Consider the following 20,311-nt stretch of genomic DNA (forward strand, 5'->3'; position numbering starts at 1 on the left):
TTGGAAGGGAATGGAGCAGGGATCAGCAAACTGCAGCATCCAGAAAGCTTGTAGATGAAACACCTGGATCTTGCTTGATCTAGGAGCAATTCATTGGAGCTGATACCTTGTGACCTCTCGTTGAGCAGTATGAGACCAAAATTAGGTTCCTAAAAGGTAAATGTGGGTAGTGTCTTTCACTTCCACAAAACTAGAATCTGGCTCACAGAGATGTTATTATTGAGGGTGCCACTTTCAATGCTAATCACTGTTTGCAGGTTCATTACAGCTTCATGCTGGCCTCTTCAAAGGAATGAAGGGGTATTATGTGTTCATCTACCAGCAAAATCCAAACTCCTTTGAAAAGCCCAGCTTGATTGTACAAGGATATAAGCCAAATGTGAGTTAGCTGAGTGTTTTGCAAGGCCTCTTTCACTGTCTCTGTGAGTACAGTCCCAGCCTATATGACGATCTTGTGTTGGTTTTCCTAAGTTGGACCTAAGGGGTGTTATAAAATCTGCCATCAGAGCAACATTACACAACTGGAAGAGAGGTGGCTGTTTCTCTGAGGGAGCTGCAATAAGCTGGGCTGGCTGAGCACAGAATCATTCTCCAGTACAGTGTGTTGCTGAAACATCCACTGATTGAGATGGGAATTTAGAAGTCCTGATGTTAAGCCTATTAATGCGGCCAATGCATCATACTGGAAACAACTTTTATGTTACAAGGAAAGCTGGCCTGCTCCAACTGCAGATGATATTTTTACTAGCCAAGTACCCTGTCACAGGACAAGGTTTAACACTCCTTGTATTATGAAACTGAAACTTTTCTGAACACCTGGTGAAGAACTCATTTGGGCTCCACTGGATCCTGCCCTTGTTTGATGATTTTTTTGTTTAAACTGAAGCACGTTGGGTAGGTTGAATTGTGGCTTTTCTGCCTGCAAGCTGAACAGCCAGATTAACTTTTAACTAACCTCTCCCTGCCCCACTCTCAACTGTAGAAATGGATTTATACCATCTTTAGGTATGATAAAAGTGTGTTGAGTGATTTCTCTGATTTTTTTTTTAATGAATATCAGATCAATTTCCTTCTTGGTCTTTTTTATTCCAGACAACTTGTAGTTTGGGTCTCTGAGTGTGAATTTTCCTCTTCCACATGCCTGACTTCCTGAAATCCAGTGCTAAGATGTTTAGATCTACTTGTTTTACTCAAGAGCTGTATCTGATGGCTGTAGCTTGCATTTAAGGTTGGGAAAAGTTTCACACTCCACCTTCCAAAGAGCTCAGGTGTTGAAAGCAAGCCCTGGGCATTTTGTGAATGGCCATGCTGATGTTTTCAGAGAGGTCAAGTGATGCAAAAATTGGCTTGGCTTTTTGCATGTGGGCGAACCTTACGATCAGCTTTGGTTTGTCGCTTGTCTTTGATGTGACAAGAAGGTGTTAGGAATCACCTATTGCACACCTAGGGAGTTTTTGCCCAGAATAACTGCACAGACCTGGGGATATTCTCTGAAACATCAAGATTTATTTATTTGTATTTTTGGGGTTTATATGTGAAGTAATTCTGAACAGAGATAATGAGGTTACCTCAACATGTTATTTGAGAGGTTTGGGTGTTTAGGGAGGGGTGGGTTCCCCCCCATTTTCTGGTTAGAAATCTGAAGGTGAGTAACTGAGAGGACCATAAAGCTTGCAGATTTTGGAATAATGGTGTTACTATGTTCTTAATGTCTTTTGCTTATGTCGTGGTTTAAACCCTGCCACACAGCTCGTTCATTCACTCCCCCCTTTCTTTCCCTCCCTCTACTCCTGGAGGGATGGAGAGGAGAATTGAAAAGAATGCAACTCCCATGGGTTGCGATAAGAACAGTTTAGTAACTAAGGTATAACACAAATCACTACTGCTACCACCAATAATAATAATGATAAAGGAAATACCAAAGGGGAAGAATACAACACCTCAACACCAGCTGATCGATAACTCGCCCCACTCCACCCAACCGAGCACCGACCGATACCTCATCCAACCCTGAAGTCCACTATCCCTTCCAGGTATCTCTTCGTTACATCCTGGGCATGACGTGCTGTGGTATGGAATACCTCTTTGGTCAGTTTGGATCGTGTGTCCTGTTTCTGCTTCCTCCCAGCTTCCCCTCCTCCCTGGCAGAGCATGAGGCTCAGAAAGTCCTTGGTCAGACTAAAACATTTGTGTTATCAGCTCTGTTCCCAGGCCGAAAGTCAAAACACAGCGCTGCACCAGCTAGTAAGAAGGAGAAAAACGACTGCTACTGCTGAACCCAGGACAGCCTAGAAAAAGAAGAGAGGCAAAATCAATGTGTATTTCTTTGAGTGAATTTATCAACCAGTGCTTGGGACTCAGTTAGGTTGCTTTCTTGTTTTTATTTAAGGAAAACCCAGAAACTTTGTCTCATCCCTGAATTCACAGAATCACAGAATCACAGAATCCCAAGGGTTGGAAGGGACCTCAAAAGATCATCTAGTCCAACCCCCCCCGCAAGAGCAGGGTAACCTACAGTACATCACACAGGAACTTGTCCAGGCGGGCCTTGAATATCTCCAGTGTAGGAGACTCCACAACCCCCCTGGGCAACCTGTTCCAGTGCTCTGTCACTCTTACAGTAAAGAAGTTCTTCCTGATGTTAACGTGGAACTTCCTATGCTCCAGTTTACACCCATTGCCCCTTGTCCTATCACTGGATATCACTGAAAAAAGCCTAGCTCCATCATCCTGACACCTACCCTTTACATATTTGTAAACATTGATGAGGTCACCCCTCAGTCTCCTCTTCTCCAAGCTAAAGAGACCCAGCTCCCTCAGCCTCTCCTCATAAGGGAGATGTTCCACTCCCTTAATCATCTTTGTGGCTCTGCGCTGGACTCCTTCAAGCAATTCCCTGTCCTTCTTGAACAGAGGGGCCCAGAACTGGACGCAATATTCCAGATGCGGCCTCACCAAGGATGAGTAGAGGGGGAGGAGAACCTCTCTTGACCTACTAACCACTCCCTTTCTAATGCACCCTAAGATGCCATTTGCCTTCTTGGCTGCAAGAGCACATTGCTGGCTTATGGTCATCCTCCTATCCACCAGGACCCCCAGGTCCCTTTCCCCTTCGCTACTTTCCAGCAGGTCAACCCCCAACCTGTACTGGTACATGGGGTTGTTCTTCCCAGATGCAAGACTCTACACTTGCCCTTGTTAAATTTCATCAAGTTTCTCCCCGCCCAACTCTCCAGCCTGTCCAGGTCTCGCTGAATGGCAGCACAGTCCTCTGGTGTGTCAGCCACTCCTCCCAGTTTTGTGTCATCAGTGAACTTGCTGAGGGTGCACTCAGTTCCCTCATCCAGGTCATTGATGAAAATATTAAACAGCACCGGTCCCAGCACCGACCCCTGAGGGACTCCACTAGTCACAGACCTCCAGCTAGATTCTGCGCCATTGACCACAACTCTCTGCCTTCTTCCTTTCAACCAGTTCTCGATCCACCTCACTACTTGATCGTCAAGCCCACACTTCCTTAGCTTATCTATGAGGATGCTGTGGGAGACAGTATCAAATGCCTTACTGAAATCAAGAAAATTCACACTGTCTTCCTCTAATCTTTCAATATGAATTTGTATTTTATGCCATCACAAACTTCCATTTCTTAGGTTCTTTCTCTATTAATAAATTTCCATGTGTTCATTTACCTGTTCAAATTCTTTTTACTGAAAATTGCTGTCCATAGAAGAGTTCTTACTGCTCAAGTTGTTTACTTTCTGAAGTCCTGGAGGATGAACAAATTCCATAAGAATATGATATTAACTTTTATAAGTGATATCAGACAGTTACTTCACAGCTCACTTTTGATGCCACATTTGTAACTCTGAAAGACATACGTGACTAACCCTCTCACTAGCTGGGCCTGAAAGAAGTGGAAAGACTTGCATGTGATGGGATTAAATGCATTCCAAGAAAACTGTTTCCTCTATTATTTTTCTGTTACCTTGTCTTCTACAGGAATTAAGCTGCGGCTGTCTTGTAGAGCAGCTTTTTAATTTTAGGATCCTTGTTTGAGTTTCTCAATGATTCTCAACAGGTGCACTGCTGTCAGGACAGAATTGTACCTCTGCACACCCACAGCTCTGTTCCCTATGTCTGGAAAAAGTACTTGGGGTTTTCCCAGGGATGTGACTTTGTCATGGAAACTGCACTCCTTACCAGTGAAACTGTTCACATTTTTAATTTCCTCATGGGAAGAAGGCGAATAAAATTAATTCCAAAGCTGCAAATGTTGAATGGCGTTCCCAAAGTCACCAGTGGTTTATATAACAGAATCTGTCACTTCAGAAAATTCATAACCCAATCTCTCTTCATAATACAAGCAGTCTTATAATTTAACAGCATAAGAAGATTCAGGAATGCCAATGTGGTCACCCCTGTGTTTCACTGCAGGAAAGAATTACAGCACAGTGCTCAGGAATTCTATTGTGCAACAACTAGCAATAGCATATAAAATGCTGGTATTCAACTAATTTGCCTCTCTCTCTTACACTATGTCTCTGCTGAATGAAGGAAAAATACTCAAATGAAAATGTACTGTATTTTGATTATTACAAAATTATGATTATGTTTTCCATCAAAATCATGTTAGTAAGCGTATACCTTAAAATCACAGAAAATATTGCTCCTATGAATAAAGATAGCATGAGAGGTGGCTGCATCAGTGTGAAGAATAATAGAGTTTTACTGGCAAAAGGGCAATATTTTGAATACTCATAATTTATTTACTCTATCTATCTTAAAATTTCAGCCCATCAATTATACATGAAACTGAATATCATAGTACAAGAGGGGATTAAAAGGCAAATATTCATTTTCAGCTCTAACATCTCAGTCTTTAAATGAGACCTACTCCTCAGCATACTGGTAAGACAGATGGTTAAGTGTTGGTAGATATTATAGTTTATAGAGATTTATAGTTTGGCATTATTTAAATTCTCCATAATTTGCTTGCACTAGTGCCCTTGAGACACATTTTTTTTCAGAAAGTCTGGTTTTTCTACATTTATTCTAGTAATGGTATATTGAGAGTTATTAAGGAAATTAAATTCTCGTTTCAGGCCGCAGTTCAACACAGCATTTAAGTAATGCTTAAACTGCATCTTAAGCTGAATTCTATTTAACAGAGTGGAAAGAGAAAAAAATAAAGAGAAGCCTTCAGAGGGACTTCCCCACCTGGCTGAAGTTAAGATTGTGGGTTTTTTGTTAAAGTGAACTCAGAAATGTTGCCTGTATCACATGCTCCAGAGACTTCGTGTGGAAAGCGGTGTTTGAAGAATATATTACCTGTTGTCCAGATAGCCTGTGTGATGTGGTGAAGGAGAGAGGAAACTCTATTCAAATTCTAGAGCAGAATATAGAATGAACTGGATTTGCCATGCTTAGGGTAAGTGCTTTGAGACCAAATAAAAAGGTGTTTTGCAATGAAAAAGAGCCGTATCTCAGCTCACAAACTCATTGGGCAGTTAAGCAAGACATGATGACATTGGAGGCTTTGCTGAAAAGCTAAAAAAAAAGACCTTGTCTAAGGATGAATGGAGAGATTTTGATCAAGCTGGCAGTTAAATCCCTTGTATCTTTCTATCACTAGTAATACTTTCTCTTTGAGTAGCATCGTCTCTGCTTCCTGTTCCAGAACAACTTTAGGGGGCTATGTTGACAGTGACTGTTTTGAAAAGTTTACCTATTACAGCCCCAGGTTTTGTCAAAGGACTTGAAAAATGTTGATAGATATGTATCAGGTGTGGTATTGTGGTTCTCCTTGGCAGATTCCATGGTAGAACTTTTTGTTTTCAAAGTAAAACATCACCAAAAATATTTATGTCCACCTCATAAATGCATCAGAAACTATTATTTGCAGTACTAAACCCAGATACAGTTATTTTCTTCATACAGGTTGTCTTCCTTAGGAACATTCATTGATATTCACTAGTAAAGTACCTGGTAGCCTTGTGTTTGGCCACCTGGTGTGTTGCAAGATAAAAATCCACTATTTCACCTGTGAAGACACTTGACGAATAGTGAGGAAAAGAAAGGTAACCTTCTGCCTAAGTAAGCTCCATTTCCTAGTTGTTCAGGAAAGATTTAAGGAAAAATAGTTAAAAATAGCCATCAAGTATAAAACATCAGTCACAATGACAAAAACTTTTTTCCACTACTATTTTGGATTGCTAGGGAGATCAAAAGATATCTAAACCCCAGATTTTGTTAAAGAAAAGAAGCAAGTTTATAATTTTTAATGAAAAATTCTGTGTGCTAGAAATTCAGCACTGCCAAATGGGTTATTTTTCCATATAACAGCAGAGGGAAAGCTCAGACTCAATAGCTTTCTTACTTATGTCTCTGTATTCCAGAATATGAATGAAAGTTTTAACAGCCTTACAGAAAATGCGTAAATGGATCTGCAGTGAGTCAAAGTAAACAGACATTAATATGCAGATAATGACAAGCAGTGTTTTTCTTTATGCAGCAGCAAATTGTTATTAAGGAGAAGAAAGTTGCTACTAGGCTGATATTGCACTGCACAATGAATTTCACCACATTCTTATTTTAACTTGAAGACCCTTGGAACTTCTTCTGGGTACCTTTTATTAAGTTTGTCTGAAGAGGGCAGCCTTTCCTAATGCACTTGGAATATTCTTAATTTGGCAAGGTTGCTGTAAAATGAACAAATTGACAAAGGACATGCTCATGATCCCAAGTTTGCCTCTTGTTATTGCCTATGTTTTCCTTGAAGTCTCTTTCCACATATATTTTTCAACTAACTCTAAAGAATATTATTATTTTAGATATTTGACCTCTCTACTAAGATACAGTCCAATTTCATTCACTCTGTACACTAAATGAGTGAAGATTTGCTGGGAGACTTCTAGAAAGAAATTTAAAGAGAAGATTGTTAGGGAATTTCTGAAAATATGGGTGTTGATTATCCAATCTGCATCCTAGAAATAAGTGTCTTAAGTGCTAAGAATGCATGTGAAGGGAGCAGGGAAGTATCCATCCCTTTTTGTTGACTGTTCTGTGTATCTTTCATCTCTTCCATCCTGGATTCCTCTCCAGGCTTCAAAAAGAAGCATTAGCCTGAAAGTAGACAGTGATGTTACTTTTTCTTTTATTTCATGCTTTAATCATAAGGTAACATTAAAAAAAAAAAAAATCTTACAGCAAATTCATGCATTGCAATGTTACCAGGAAAGATGAATGGCTACTCCACATTAAGCAATTAGTGTGATAGATTTAAGGGCTCTTAGAAGAATTTATTGCCATGGTGTGCCTTGATCATGGTACAGGGAGGAGCATTTGAAGGAGCTGGAATGATATATTTTCACAGTTATTGCTGCTATAGCCACTATGTCGCATCTTTCCTCTTGCAGTGACAGTAAATTTGAATGCCTGTCTCACCTTCTGTGGTGTTGGGATTTAGATTGCATGATAGGTCTGGGGAAGAAGGAGTGCAAGCTGAGTGCAGGGAGCAAGCACAGTGGTTTTGAACAAAGAGAACATAAAGTCTCATACTGGTAGAAGAGGAAAGTAGGTGGAGGCAGTACCTGTAGGAATTCACAGACTTTAGATAAACGAGCATACTGTTTGCAAAAGAGTATTAGCTGGATTACTAGAATCTCTCTATAAAAATCATAACACATTGCTTGGGCACTAATAGTGGTGGTGGGGATCCTGTGCAAAGCAGTCAGTTAACTGTATTCTCAGTAACTCTCTATGGAAATACCTGCAGCAGAATGAGAGTACTTTATGTACCCAGGAGCTCAGCAAGTTTACTGTGGTGGTTGGCAGCTAGTAAACCTTGTACCACTTCACAGTCTCAGCAGCTGTCACCCATGCTAGTTGCATTATGTGAGCACTGACTACAGTCAAAATGCGGCGCAATGTCAGCACTGCAGTTTCTCAGCTCCTTGTCTCAGGTGATGATTAGGAAATACCAGTGCTAATGTATTCAAATCCCTTTTTTTACTTTGGTGACTTTTTAGGGTTTTTTAGGAAAATAAGAGTATAAAGACAAAGTTCCCCACTGTTACCAGTGTCAGAGCAGTAAATAACTGAATTTCTTCCTCCCACACACTAATACTTAAACTGTAACTTAACTGTACTTAAGCTTAAAGCTGCCAGGTGCTTAAGCTACCAAATTCATTGCAACCTCATGTCATTGACAAAAGGCTTGGTCAAAATCTTATCATTAAAAAAAATACCCGGTTTTATATTCCCTGATATTTTCTTCCTATGCGCAGTGATCTGAAAACACGCTTTTTTTTTAATTCCTACCTTGTCCTTCCTAGAGCAGCCAGTTGCTTAGAAGCTGAGGCAGATTGCTTCAGTTGCTTCCAACCCTAGACTCTCCCAGTGACTCTGAAAAATGTGGAGCTTTTCCTTTTCCCTCCTTAGTATTGGATTGTTCAGGAAACAAAGCAGAAGTTTCACAGTCTCCCTTCTTAAAAAGCTCTCTCTACATATCAGGCAAACAGTTTCATGCTTGTGCTACAGTCTTCTAAGATGTCAGATCCTCTCCCTGCAGGCAAAACACCCACTAACGTATTCTTCCTAAATCCTCTCAGAAGTTACACCTTATTCATGTTTATATCAGCGCTTTCTCCTGAGACAACATCTAACTGCAACTGATTGCTTGTTTTTATTTTTTGTGACTAATCTTGGGCGGGAATTTCGTGCTCTTTGCCAGACACCAATACTTGCTGTCTCTCATAGTTCCCTCTGTTTAATGAGTATGTGTCTGTGTCTACAGAAGGTATGGAGGATGGATTTTTGAGCTTGTAATGAGAAGAAATATACAAATTATTGTTCCATTTCAAATACATCTCTATTTTGAAATTGGAACTATGATTTCTCTTTCCACTCTGTGGGAATGTTTTCAAACTTAGGTTGTAAAAAATCTGACTAAGCTTATTGCATCCTGGTCTTAATAATTCACCAGGAATTGCCAGCATTTTTCCTGAATGTCTAATTGCCTTTCGAATACTTTAAAGATTTGATTCTTCTGAGAATGACTCATTTATCTAGAAAATAGCCTTTTGTTGTTTGCTTTTCTCTCTCACTATTACAGAGAGCATTACAGAGCCTCCTCCACCTTTTTCTGATTGCACTGTTTGCAAATAAAGATTTTTTACACTTTCCTGAACCTTCGTGATTCACGTCCTTGCCTCCCAGTACTGAAATACATGAAAATACTCTGAGTAATACATCTACTGTATACCATCTTTTACTTCAGTTTCTGCATTATTGTCTTTTGCATTGTCTTATCAAGGCTTTTCTCTGTTCTGGCTTTATTATAATCCTCAATGTAAGCATAATCCTGAATCTTATTATCTTTGGTGGACATTAATAAAAGAAGGAGAGATTCACACACACACATACACACACCCTTTATGAAAGCATCCGTTGTTTTTTTGTATTTGCATCTCTTCCCGTAATGCTTTTTGATACTGTCTATAGTGTATCTCTGGAGGTTGCCTACTAAGTGGTCACTTAGTTATCTTTTAACATGCTAGACATGGTATTTCTGAAAGATTCTGGATCACTTTACATGTTTCTTGCCTACTTTTTCAATGGGACAGATATCCTTCTCAGAATAGCTGCCAGAAGATAATAGCTCTCATGAACAATGAAATTTTTTCACATTCCTAGAGTTATTCCTCTGTTTCAAATCAACATAATATCAACATAATTGTTTCAAATCAACATAATTCCATTTTTGCAGACCTATGCAAACTTCTAAAGAAAGCCACATCTTTCAGTTTCCCAAAACTAATCCCATTCCACTGTCTGCCAGAAACAAGACTGTCTTATAGTCAGTTCCCTGCACCTCCTTTTGCCACAGTGTTTCATTTACTCAGGAAAATGGTGAGATTCCAAAGGGCACAAAAGATGTCATATATTCCAAGTTTTTCTCATAATGCATCATATATTTAATTTTTCATTCTCTGAATGGGAGTAGATGTCCTGGTATTATCAATACTGTTGTGTTCCCTGAAAAGTTAAGCGACTTTTCCTGGTTGCATAAGTTTATTGATTGATGATAATAAAATATCGCTCAACATAATACTGTACTTACTTCCTACCTGGTAGTCTTTTCCAGCAGCTGCTAACTTTTAATCCACTTTCTGATTATATTAACTCTCATATGGCTGTGACGTGCTCCCCTACCTTCTCTGTACTGCTTGGGAGAGTTCTTGACCTCAAAGCCTCAAATTTTTCCATATTCTCTTTTTTTCACTCAAGCTGAGAGGATTTATCCTCCTTATTACCTGTGTCTGAGCCTTGTGACTTTCTTACAATTTCTTAACTGTACATTTATGGGATAAGGATGCCAATTTTGTATGAACTCCACCTGAAAGACTTGAAGGTTGCTCCTTGACCTCTTTGCAGCTTATCTACAAAATCTCTGGCTTTGGGAGAAAGTGCTGACTACACAGTAACATCTCCACAGACATGAGAAGTTCTTTCACCGTATTAAAATTCCTAAGAAATAAGTTGCTTGTCATCAACAGTAACAGTTGCTCAGCTTGTTTGTGATTCAAGTATGATGCTCTTTTGTTGACCAATACAAATGGGAATGCGGAAGGAATTAATGGCTACAGTAGTGTTGCCTTGAGCTTGACCAGCCAGTTCTGCTAAGGTGGGTGTGGTTTAAGATGGGTAGTGCAATCTGTAATAACAGTTCTTATTTGGTTTGTGAGATGCGAAAGGCTTGTGGACTTCATCATAATTTAAAAATATACTTTGAAGTTTCAAGTACATTCATTATTAATTTTAACAATTGAATAGGATTCGGCAGATCATGAAGTGGAGTGTTTTCCACACAAAACTCATGGTTGGTAAGTGTAAGGGAGTTTCAGAGACAGGATATTTTCATCTCTCTCTTTGTTCAGAAGCTTTTCAAAATATCTATATTAAAGTGGTGAAGAGGAGTGGACAAAAATTAAAAAGAGGGGGAATCACAGTGTCACAACAAGCCCTACACCGTGGTTCAGAGCCCAATTATGAAATTGCTATACCATCAAGAATTCATTGTTGGGTTGATACTACTCTTGACAATTTCACCTAAAGAATTACAAGTCATTATGTTGATCACCAAAAGTAGACAGTGGATATAAAATGCAAGTACTTTGAATGAGTGCCTGACTTCCTATAAAAACATCTACTGAATGCATTTGCTTCATCAAAGCCCAAACTCACAAGTTCAGAGAGATGCACTCTTATGGTTGACAGCTCAGTCAATATCTCTCCTGCTCCATCTCTTCCTGTCATAACATTGATTTCTGTAAGCTAGAGGAAGTAATCCCTGACGACATTGTGTAACAATCTTAAGTTTGTTTTCCTACTGTGTACTTTTTCATAGACAACTTACAAATGTATTTGTATTACTTACAAACTTTCCCTGTGTAAGTCTGTTAAATTATACACCCTGACCACCATATGGAGATAGGATGCTTTATTAATGCTTTGTTCTTGATTTTGCACTTTTATGGGACATCATACTTGATGATTCTCCTACATCATCTCATCACTGAAAAACAATGATGTCACTTTGACATACGCTGTTCACTCATCTGCCAAGCTAGCTGAAGAATGCATCATGTGCCCTTCGCACGGAAGAGAAGACCATACTGTCATGCCATGTACTGTCATTCCACTGCTGTCAATGCCACTACATTTCATTTTGTGTCCTGACCCCATGATCAGCAATGTTTGCCATCGAGTGGTAAAAACTGCTGCATAGCTGTAATCAAATGATGTTCCTGTTATTAATCTAATGATCAACGTTTTCTGTCATTGTTTTTCCGACAAAACAAAAATAGTTACATAAAATCTCTCTGGAATTTCATAGTGCTGGCCTCACTAGAAAGCAGGTACTTTTCTAGGCAGTTCTAGAGGGTTTTTAACTGTGAGGAATAAGAACTCGAAAATTCATTTTACTTGTATGGTATTGAAGCAACTATGGGTCTTTAAAGTACTTGCGATTTGTTTTTTGTCTTATGTCCAGAGCAGCACTAGCTGTGAATTTCCAGTGTAATACTGGCATTGTTGAAAAGTAGGATGAGGATTTGAAGGAAGCAAAGAATCATATATATTTATGGCACAGGAATGAAAATGGCTTCATGGGTGAGCATCCGTAACGAACAGGCTTCAGTATGGTTTGTCTCCCCATGGAGCCAGGTGTGATACCACATTGGAAGCACAGGGAGAACCTTTCCACTGAGCTGACTCCTCTGATGATGTTTGTGAGGAAGAGGCTGTGAAGGATTTAATACCATTAAGTGTGCAGATCTTACCCCACACAGAGTATCAGCAAGGCTTATGGGATAGCTGGAGCCAAGCCAGAGGCAGGGATAGCTTGACATGCAGGTATGGAGTTTATGTTGTTTCAAGAGGTATTTCTGGTTCAAATTTCAGACTCTGTAATTCCTCTAAACACTGTTTTTGATCAGATAGAATCAGAGAAGTTGTACCCTTTGTATTTAACTTGTATATAGAAATTAAGAACTTGATATTTTCTATACTGTGTTGTTGTGGAATAAGCTCAATAAGTAAAGAGAAATAAAATTCAGTGCTTCAACACTTCTCTTCCCACCTCCCCCCTCCTCCAACCTGCTAATGTGAAAGGACTTCACCCGCTATTTGTTTCTGGAGAGACATAAAGGACATTATAGCCCTTTGTAGTATGAGAGGTTAAAACTTGATTTTTTTGCTTGTGTTTATTTTCATAAACTCCTGCTGTAAAAGGAAATAAAATAAACAAGTGAACCCCAAAGCCTGTATCTGTCAATAAGCAGCCATTGGATATTGTTCTTTTTCAACATAACATTACTAGTTCCTCTTTGCAAAAGTCAGATACGCAAAGCTCCATGAGAAAAGAAAGCAAACTTCAAAGAAAGAACTATCTTACAGTGTTGTCAGATGTCATTATTTGTTCAGCAAATGAATTTTTGAATCTAAGGGAAAATCAGGGAACTTCCATAGCAAATAGTAGAAAAATGTAATCTAGATATTAGACAGTGCATAATATATTCTGAGTTTGATGTCAGCTCTCACATAACCAGCTGCACGCTATATTCTTTAAACAAGCAACTTCTCCAGTAAAACTAATGAGCAAGATACGTGCTGAATGTCAGCAAGATTTTAGACCAGGAAACTGAAGAGCAGGAATTGCAGGAATAGGTTATCTCAAAGAACTACATGTATAAGTAGTTTTTTCTCTGGGGAAAAAAAAAGAAGATTTTTATTAAATGTTTAGCATTATCTTTTCTCTATTATCTTTTCTCTATTTCCTTTCTCTATTTTTAAGTAAAAATCTTTTTCCCCCATCTTGCTTAGCCAATAAAGTCCAAGTCCTAAAAGTCAAGACAGTATTTCACATCTCTACCAGTGAGCTGCATGTGGAAGATTAAGTTTGTAGGAGGTCACATGGTAGTTCAGAAGTTCCCTGATTACATAGCAAATTGCTACCATAATAGCCCTTTAAACCCTAGAAGAAGATAAATTGTCTATGTCCCTTGGTAGGAGGAAGAACAGGAAGTGTGGGTAGATTTAATTTCACCAAACATTAGCCATCCAAAGTTAGATGTCTCAATTAAACTGGCTGCTTAGCCTCTCTGTCCAGTGAGTGGATGGAAAGAGACAGGTACTGCCGGACAGTAATTCTTCCTATCTTAAGATACTTTTTCAAGCTAATGGGATGAATTGTCATGCCCGTCAGAAGGCTTTGTAAGCTTATCTAGCTGTAGAACAAGTTCTAAACCTTGGCTTGGTTATAACAATATATATTCTTTTTTTTCCTTCTTTTAGAATCATAGAATAGTTAGGGTTGGAAAGGACCTTAATATCATCTAGTTCCAACCCCCCTGCCATGGGAAGGGTGCCTCACACTAGGCCATGATGCCAGATTGGGCAACAACCAGGCTAGGTCCAGCCCGGCCTTGAGCACTACCAGAGATGGTGCATTTACCACTTCTTTGTGCACTGAAACAGTCTCACATAATGACAGTTGTAACTCTTACTCCATGCTCTGCTTTTCTTCTCTAATTTTGCAGTGTGGCGTTACATGGAAGCTCTCTTTGGCTGAATGAGAAATTATTTATTGATTGTGTATGATCTTTGCTTGTATTGTATACAGTTGTTAATAGCCTTAACACAAGTATGAAGTAATAACTTACCTTTTTATGAGCTCTCCTATTAAGCTGTACTCAAATTTCCATGTATCCTCGTAAAAGTTTTTTGTGTGACTTCTAGATCTCTTATCTACTGTGCTCAACAGTAGTATCTTCTGAGAATAGTTTTCCTTCAATCTGTGTATAGAACAGCAGCTTTGCACATACACTGCATCATTTGCTCTTTTATCTGTACCACCGCTGCTATGAAAAGTACTTTTTCTTACTCTCACTCGGATTTGGAGGTGGTCTGGTGTTTCATCAGCGTTACTCGCATTCAGCCTCAGTGCTTGAAGCACACCTTGCACCTGAAACTACAGATTTCATCATCTCCTACCAACTGTTGCCTGGGCAGCAGTGTGCAGGCCACCAGTTTTCCTCTCTCCTTTTCTTCTGTAACTTCCATCTCAGATACCAAACCTCACATGTCCAGTTAGCAGTTTTATTACCTTCAGCAGGACACTTTGCTAGGAAAATTATTGCATCTTTCTAAAGTTTTTTTGTTGAAGTTTGCTGGTCTTTTAAAATGACTGGTGATCACCTGCAGCTGTGTGAGTTTAATCTCTCTTCACAGGTGAAGGGAATGAGAAGGAGGTGCAAGGACATAAGGAACAGCTTGAGAAAGCATGTAATTGAAGCAGCCAGTCCTAATTAGTTATTAATAGTTGGGAGGGTTTTTTTGTACATGAAAGACAGTTTTCAAGGAGTAGAAATAGGTTGGAAGTTAGGAGTGTTAGATATAAAATTAGCTAAGAGCTAATTTAGGGGCCTTGCTGTGGGCCCTGAAAGAGTTGGGTACTGCTTGGTGTAGATGTTTCAAATTGTGTTGTCAGAGAGCTCTACTAGCCCAGAGAGGGAGCTTGTGATCAGGATTTGTGTTAGTTGTGTCAGAGGGTGAGTCCTTAAGTGTTTTGTGCATATGTTCCTTCTTTTTCAAAAGGAAGAGTGATGATGGTGATTTTAGGTGAAGAAAAGGATGTGGCTTAAGGGGCTGAATGCAGCCCATGTTCTTCTTGGTAAAATACTTTATGAATATGACACACCTTGAGGTCCTGTTTGTAGTACAAGGCTCATGTTGAAGTTATTCATCCAGTAGAACGTGGTCTAGCTTGTGATCTTGGCTGCAATATGAAGGGACATACCTATGGAGATAGGTGGTTGTCCAATTTCTACTGATTGAAGGGAAGTAGGAGGGAGAATGTGCATGTATGTGTGTGTTTGGAGTTTGCCCATGCATGTTTTTCTAAATCACCTGCCTTAAATCTTTTAACTGCTGAGACAAGCAGGGAATGTGGTTTGGCCTTCAGATTTTTTCCTGTTGCCCCTTAGAACTTGAAAAGAAGCTCAGACAGTATTTTCTAGATCTTTCAAAATCTACTTCAAATTACCTGATAAAGAAGCTCCTGTATGTGAGCAGTGTAAGCCTTTACTCTATAACCTTGGAAAAGGCAAGTGACCCTACTCATTGAATTATCAATGGGGGGGGGGGGGCGGAACGGAGAATGGGGAAAATACTGATCTAAGACCTCTTATATTACTGTTTCTACAATTATCTTCTGAAAGTGCTTATCTCTTAATCAAATTGGAAGGTGGAGGTCAGCTTGGAAATACTTCTGAGGCTCTGGTTCTTTCTTGTTTGTAAAGTTAGACAAAAGATGATCTTTTGCCTTTGTCTTTGGACGTACTTGTCTGCTGGCTGTCTGGTCTGGAAAAGGTTCTCTTGTTTCTCTGTAATCTATTGTTATTCAACTTGTTATTTACAGATTGGCCAGGCTTTTTTCTGAAGCAGACGGACATAGTTTTGATAAGTTTTTATAAAGCTGAAATCAGCGTTGTGTGGGTTTGTTTTTTTTTTTTTTTCCTGAGGTTTCTATAAAAAATATATTTATTCTATTTTGTGGCATATCTCTTTATTAAAAACTGCTTATCCTTCTAAGGGTGTCTAGTAGAAGCTAAATACGCTATACAAGAATGCTAATAACTACATTTGTAAAATAACTGGGTTTTGATTAAACTAACACAAAAGCACAGTTACTGTAGTGGCTGTTTCCCATTAGTGGGAATGATTATGCTAGCTTTAGAATATGTAATGATGTGTAAGCTCTAGTGGTTATGATTGGCATAGAAATGTACTACATCCTTGGGTGTTAAAAGCCATAAGCTATTTATTTTCATGCTTACAAAGAGTATACTAGACTGTGGTATAAATCTCACATGGATTGTCTTACTTGCATTTTTTAGTACAATTCATGCCCATATGGTTTGAATATGAATCTGTCCCCCTGTTAGCATCGTGCTGGTGACACAATATACTGATAAATTAGTATCTCATGTCTGGAAAGGCTGTTTGGCTGCAGATGTCATGTGTAGGTAACTCAAATCTACTTGATCTTCCTGATACACAGCCTTATTGTCACAAGTTTTCTATAATACCTGAGTTTACACAATATAATAGTGATATACTTGCAAGATTCTTGGCTACTGAATGTGCGGTGTGGTGCTTTGATACTTCTGTAATATCAAAGGGAGTTTGATTATGAGGTTGCTCAAAGCTCTATTCAGCTTGGCCTTGAACATGTCTATGGATGGGACATCCACACCTTCTCTGGTCAACCTGTGCCAGTGCATCAGCACCCTCATAATGATTAATTTCTTCCCTATATCTAATCTAAATGCTAAGGCACATGCAGGACAGGGAGGTAATTTCTAGACTGCCAGCACAGCTTCACCAAGGGCAAGTGACTTGTTTCTCACCTGTGCAAAGGAAAACTATAGATGAATCTGTCAAAGGTAGAACTTTCACCATTTTTAAGATGCAGGCCAGAGCAGTTGCACACCTTGACCCACAGTTCTGTGGCATCTATAGTCTCAGCATGCACTGTGGTCCTTGCTTTGTTGTATATCATGGGTTCCCTACTCACGCTGTGTCAGAGACTCTCACAGCTATCCACAAGATAGTGAGGAGGAGTGCAGGACTTCACCGGTCAAGGTCAGAATCTCTGAAAGGTTATGTGGAGATTACTGCAGAGAATTTCTTAAGGGGGGTACCAAATGACAAGTACCGAAATGCTCTGTGCACAAATAGAAGGCCAGGTTGGATGGGGCTTTGTTCAGCCTGGTTTAGTGGAGGGTGTCCCTGCCCATGGCAGGGGGGTTGGAAGTGGATGATGCTTAAAGTCCCTTCCAACCCAACCCATTTTGTGGTTCTGTGAAGTCCTGCCTAACAAGCCTAGGGGCCTTCTATGATGGAGTTACTACATCAGTGAACAAAAGAAGGGCTATGGATGTTGTCTGTCTGGACTTCTGTCAAACCTTTGACACAACCCCCCACAAAATCCTTCTCTCTAAATTGGAGAGTTATGGACTTGATGGGTGGACTGTTTGGTGGATGAGGAATTGACTGGATGGTCACATTCAGAGGGGAGTGGTCAGTAGCTCAATGTCTGGATGGACATCAGTGAAAAGTGGTATCCCTCAGGGGTCTGTATTCTTTAACACCTTCATCAATGACAGACAGTGGGATTGAGTGCACCCTCAGCAAGTTTGCAGGTGACAACATGCTGAGTGGTGCAATTGATAAGCCCAAGGGATGGGAAGCTACCCAGAGAGACTTGGGTAAGCTTGAAGTGGACCCATGTGAAGATCATGAGATTCAACAAGGCAGAGTGCAAGGTCTTGCAGGTGGGCCAGGGCAACCCCTGGTATCAATATAGGCTGGGGAATGAAGGGATTTGGAGTACCCCAGAGGAGAAGGACTTGGGGGTATGGGTGGATGAAAGATTGAACATGAGCTGGCAATGTAGACTTGCAGCCCAGAAGGCCAATTGTATCTTGGGCTGCATCCAGAGGAGCGTGGCCAGCAGGTCAAGGGAAGTGATTCTGCTCCTCTACACTGCTCTGGTGAGACCCCACGTGAAGTCCTTAGGACAGGAAAGACATGGACCTGTTGGAGAGAGTCAAGAGAAGGGCCACAAAAATGATCAGAAATCTCTCCTATGAGGAAAGTCTGAGAGGGCTGGCGTTGCTCAGCCTGGAGAAGACTCTGGGGAGACCTTATTGCAGCCTTTCCATTCTTGAAAGGGGCCTATAGCAAAGACAGGGAGAGACTTTTCAGCAGGGCCTGTTGCAATAGGCTGAGGGGTTGTGGTTTTAAACTAAAGGCATGGAGATTAAGGCTGGATGTGGGGAAAAAGTTCTTTACACTGAGGGTGGTTAAATACTGGCACAGGTTGCCCAGAGAGGTGGTGGATGCACCATCCCTAGAGACACTCAAGGTCAGGCTGGATGTGGTTCTGGACAACCTGATCTAGCTGGAGGTGTCCCTGCTTACTGAAGGGGTTTAGACTAGATGGCCTTTGAAGGTCCCTCCCAATCCAAACCATTCTATGATTTCTAAATCTCCTTTCTTTGAATTTAAAGCTATTCCCCCTTGTCCTAGCCCTATGTGACCCTGCAAAAAGTTCTTACTTCTTGTAGGCATTGGAAGACTCATATAAGATCTCCCTGAAGCCTTCTCTTCTCCAGGCTGAACAAGCCCAACTCTCGCAGCCTGTCCTCATAGGAGAGGTGCTCCAGCCCTCTGGTCATCTTCATGGCCCTCTTCTGGACTCAGGCAAGCAGGTCCACGTCCCTTTCATGTTGGGTACCCAGAGCTGAACGCAGTGCTGCAGGTCATGTCTAAAGAGGCAAATTCGGCAAGCTTTATGTGACTTTAATACTAATGTATCATATTTATTGTCTTGAGGTTTTTGCTTAGGTTTTTTTGTTTACTATATGTGTTTAGATTGTTGAGATTGGTGAAGCTGACTATGTGTATGACAGATGTTGGTGAATACTTGACATGTCTGTCTTTTACTTTGCAGAGAACTACAGCCAACAAAACTTCTGGTGCTCCTTCCTACAGCAGATGGTCCAGTTCACAGCCCCATCAGGTAATATGCTCTTGTCAAAAAGTATACGGAGTGCACGCTGACACATGCTTTCTTTTAAAATGAATCTGTGAGGAGATCTGAGAGTGTTTACCTGCATTTGGTCAAGTGGTTCATGCTGATCTCTGAGGTTGTTGTGACAGGGTATCTTGTGGCCAATTTAGGTGCAGTTGTTGCTCGTGGAGGAGCTTGTACAGCTGTGACTCCTCTAACGCCATGGTGCCTCTCTGGGTTGTCAGGTCGATGGTTATTATGGCTAGATCCCCCTATGCTTTGCGTCTTGTCAGTTAAGCTAGAAGTGTTTGCTCTTTGGCATACATGCTGTGTGTCACATCCCTCCAGTATATTTTGCACTACTTAAAATGACTGAATTGTCAAGTAGTTAAAGCGGACAAAACTTCTAGAACAACTTGTTCTAAATCTGGACTGAATCTGGAAAGCTGTTCAGTGATAGCCAGGAAACAATGTTATTGTTAATGATATTTTTAATAAGAATTTGAATGATATTCAGGGTTTTTGTTACTTTACCAAAGCAAGAGACTTCAGACGCTTTTCTTGACTGCAGACAAAGACATGGCTTGCTTTGTAATCAAAACACAATGTGTTTCAACTGAAGAAACTTCGTGTTTAAGAACTCTTCAAGTGTTTGGTCAGTATTGATCATATTAGCATTGTTTTCCCCCCAGCTTCTACTTTTTGCTTCTTTCTGACCTCTTCCTACCTTCACTTCCTCTTAAGAAAACCCAAACCCAAAAAACAACACTTCTCCTCTCCCCCCAGCTCACCACACAAAGTAAAAAGGCAAGTTCTTTTCAGTGGCTACTTGCCCCATCCTAGAGGGTCAGATGGTGAGAAAGAAAGCTCTTGGAGTATCACTAATATGTACTAGGCTGAAACAGCAATGACTGTTCCCCTCTTCTTTGTGTCTGCAGTTGCCCTTTTGATGTGTGTCTGTTAATGGGAGATGCATTCCTAAGTCAGGAGGAGGTCATCCTAACAAATCATATGAAATGCACCTTATGCTCTACACACTTGATTTCCTTTTGAGGAGGGAAGGGCAGATAAGTACATAATAAAGATTGTTTGTGGTGTTACAACCCTGTCAAATCTCTAACAGAGTTCAGGGATTAACTACCAGGAATATCTGAGATTGTCTAGACAATCCAG

The 20,311-nt window shown here is 40.2% G+C and overlaps 1 protein-coding gene across 11 annotated transcripts in view; it reads left to right on the forward strand.

Moving 5' to 3' along the window:
• The window catches only part of RBMS3 (RNA binding motif single stranded interacting protein 3), a 721,711-nt gene that overhangs the window by 90,206 nt on the left and 611,194 nt on the right, over positions 1-20,311 (forward strand). For 6 of the 11 annotated variants that reach the window (XM_065666137.1, XM_065666135.1, XM_065666138.1 and 3 more), the window contains one exon: positions 19,079-19,147. In XM_065666137.1, the coding sequence (XP_065522209.1) occupies positions 19,079-19,147 (69 nt within the window). Of the gene's footprint in view, positions 1-14,869; positions 15,111-15,545; positions 15,665-18,692; positions 18,837-19,078; positions 19,148-20,311 lie in introns of those variants that run through there. The other 5 variants (XM_065666142.1, XM_065666143.1, XM_065666145.1 and 2 more) reach the window with 5 other exon arrangements.

Source organism: Lathamus discolor, chromosome 2 (assembly GCF_037157495.1).
Source record: "Lathamus discolor isolate bLatDis1 chromosome 2, bLatDis1.hap1, whole genome shotgun sequence".
Classification (NCBI taxonomy): Eukaryota; Metazoa; Chordata; class Aves; order Psittaciformes; family Psittacidae; genus Lathamus; species Lathamus discolor.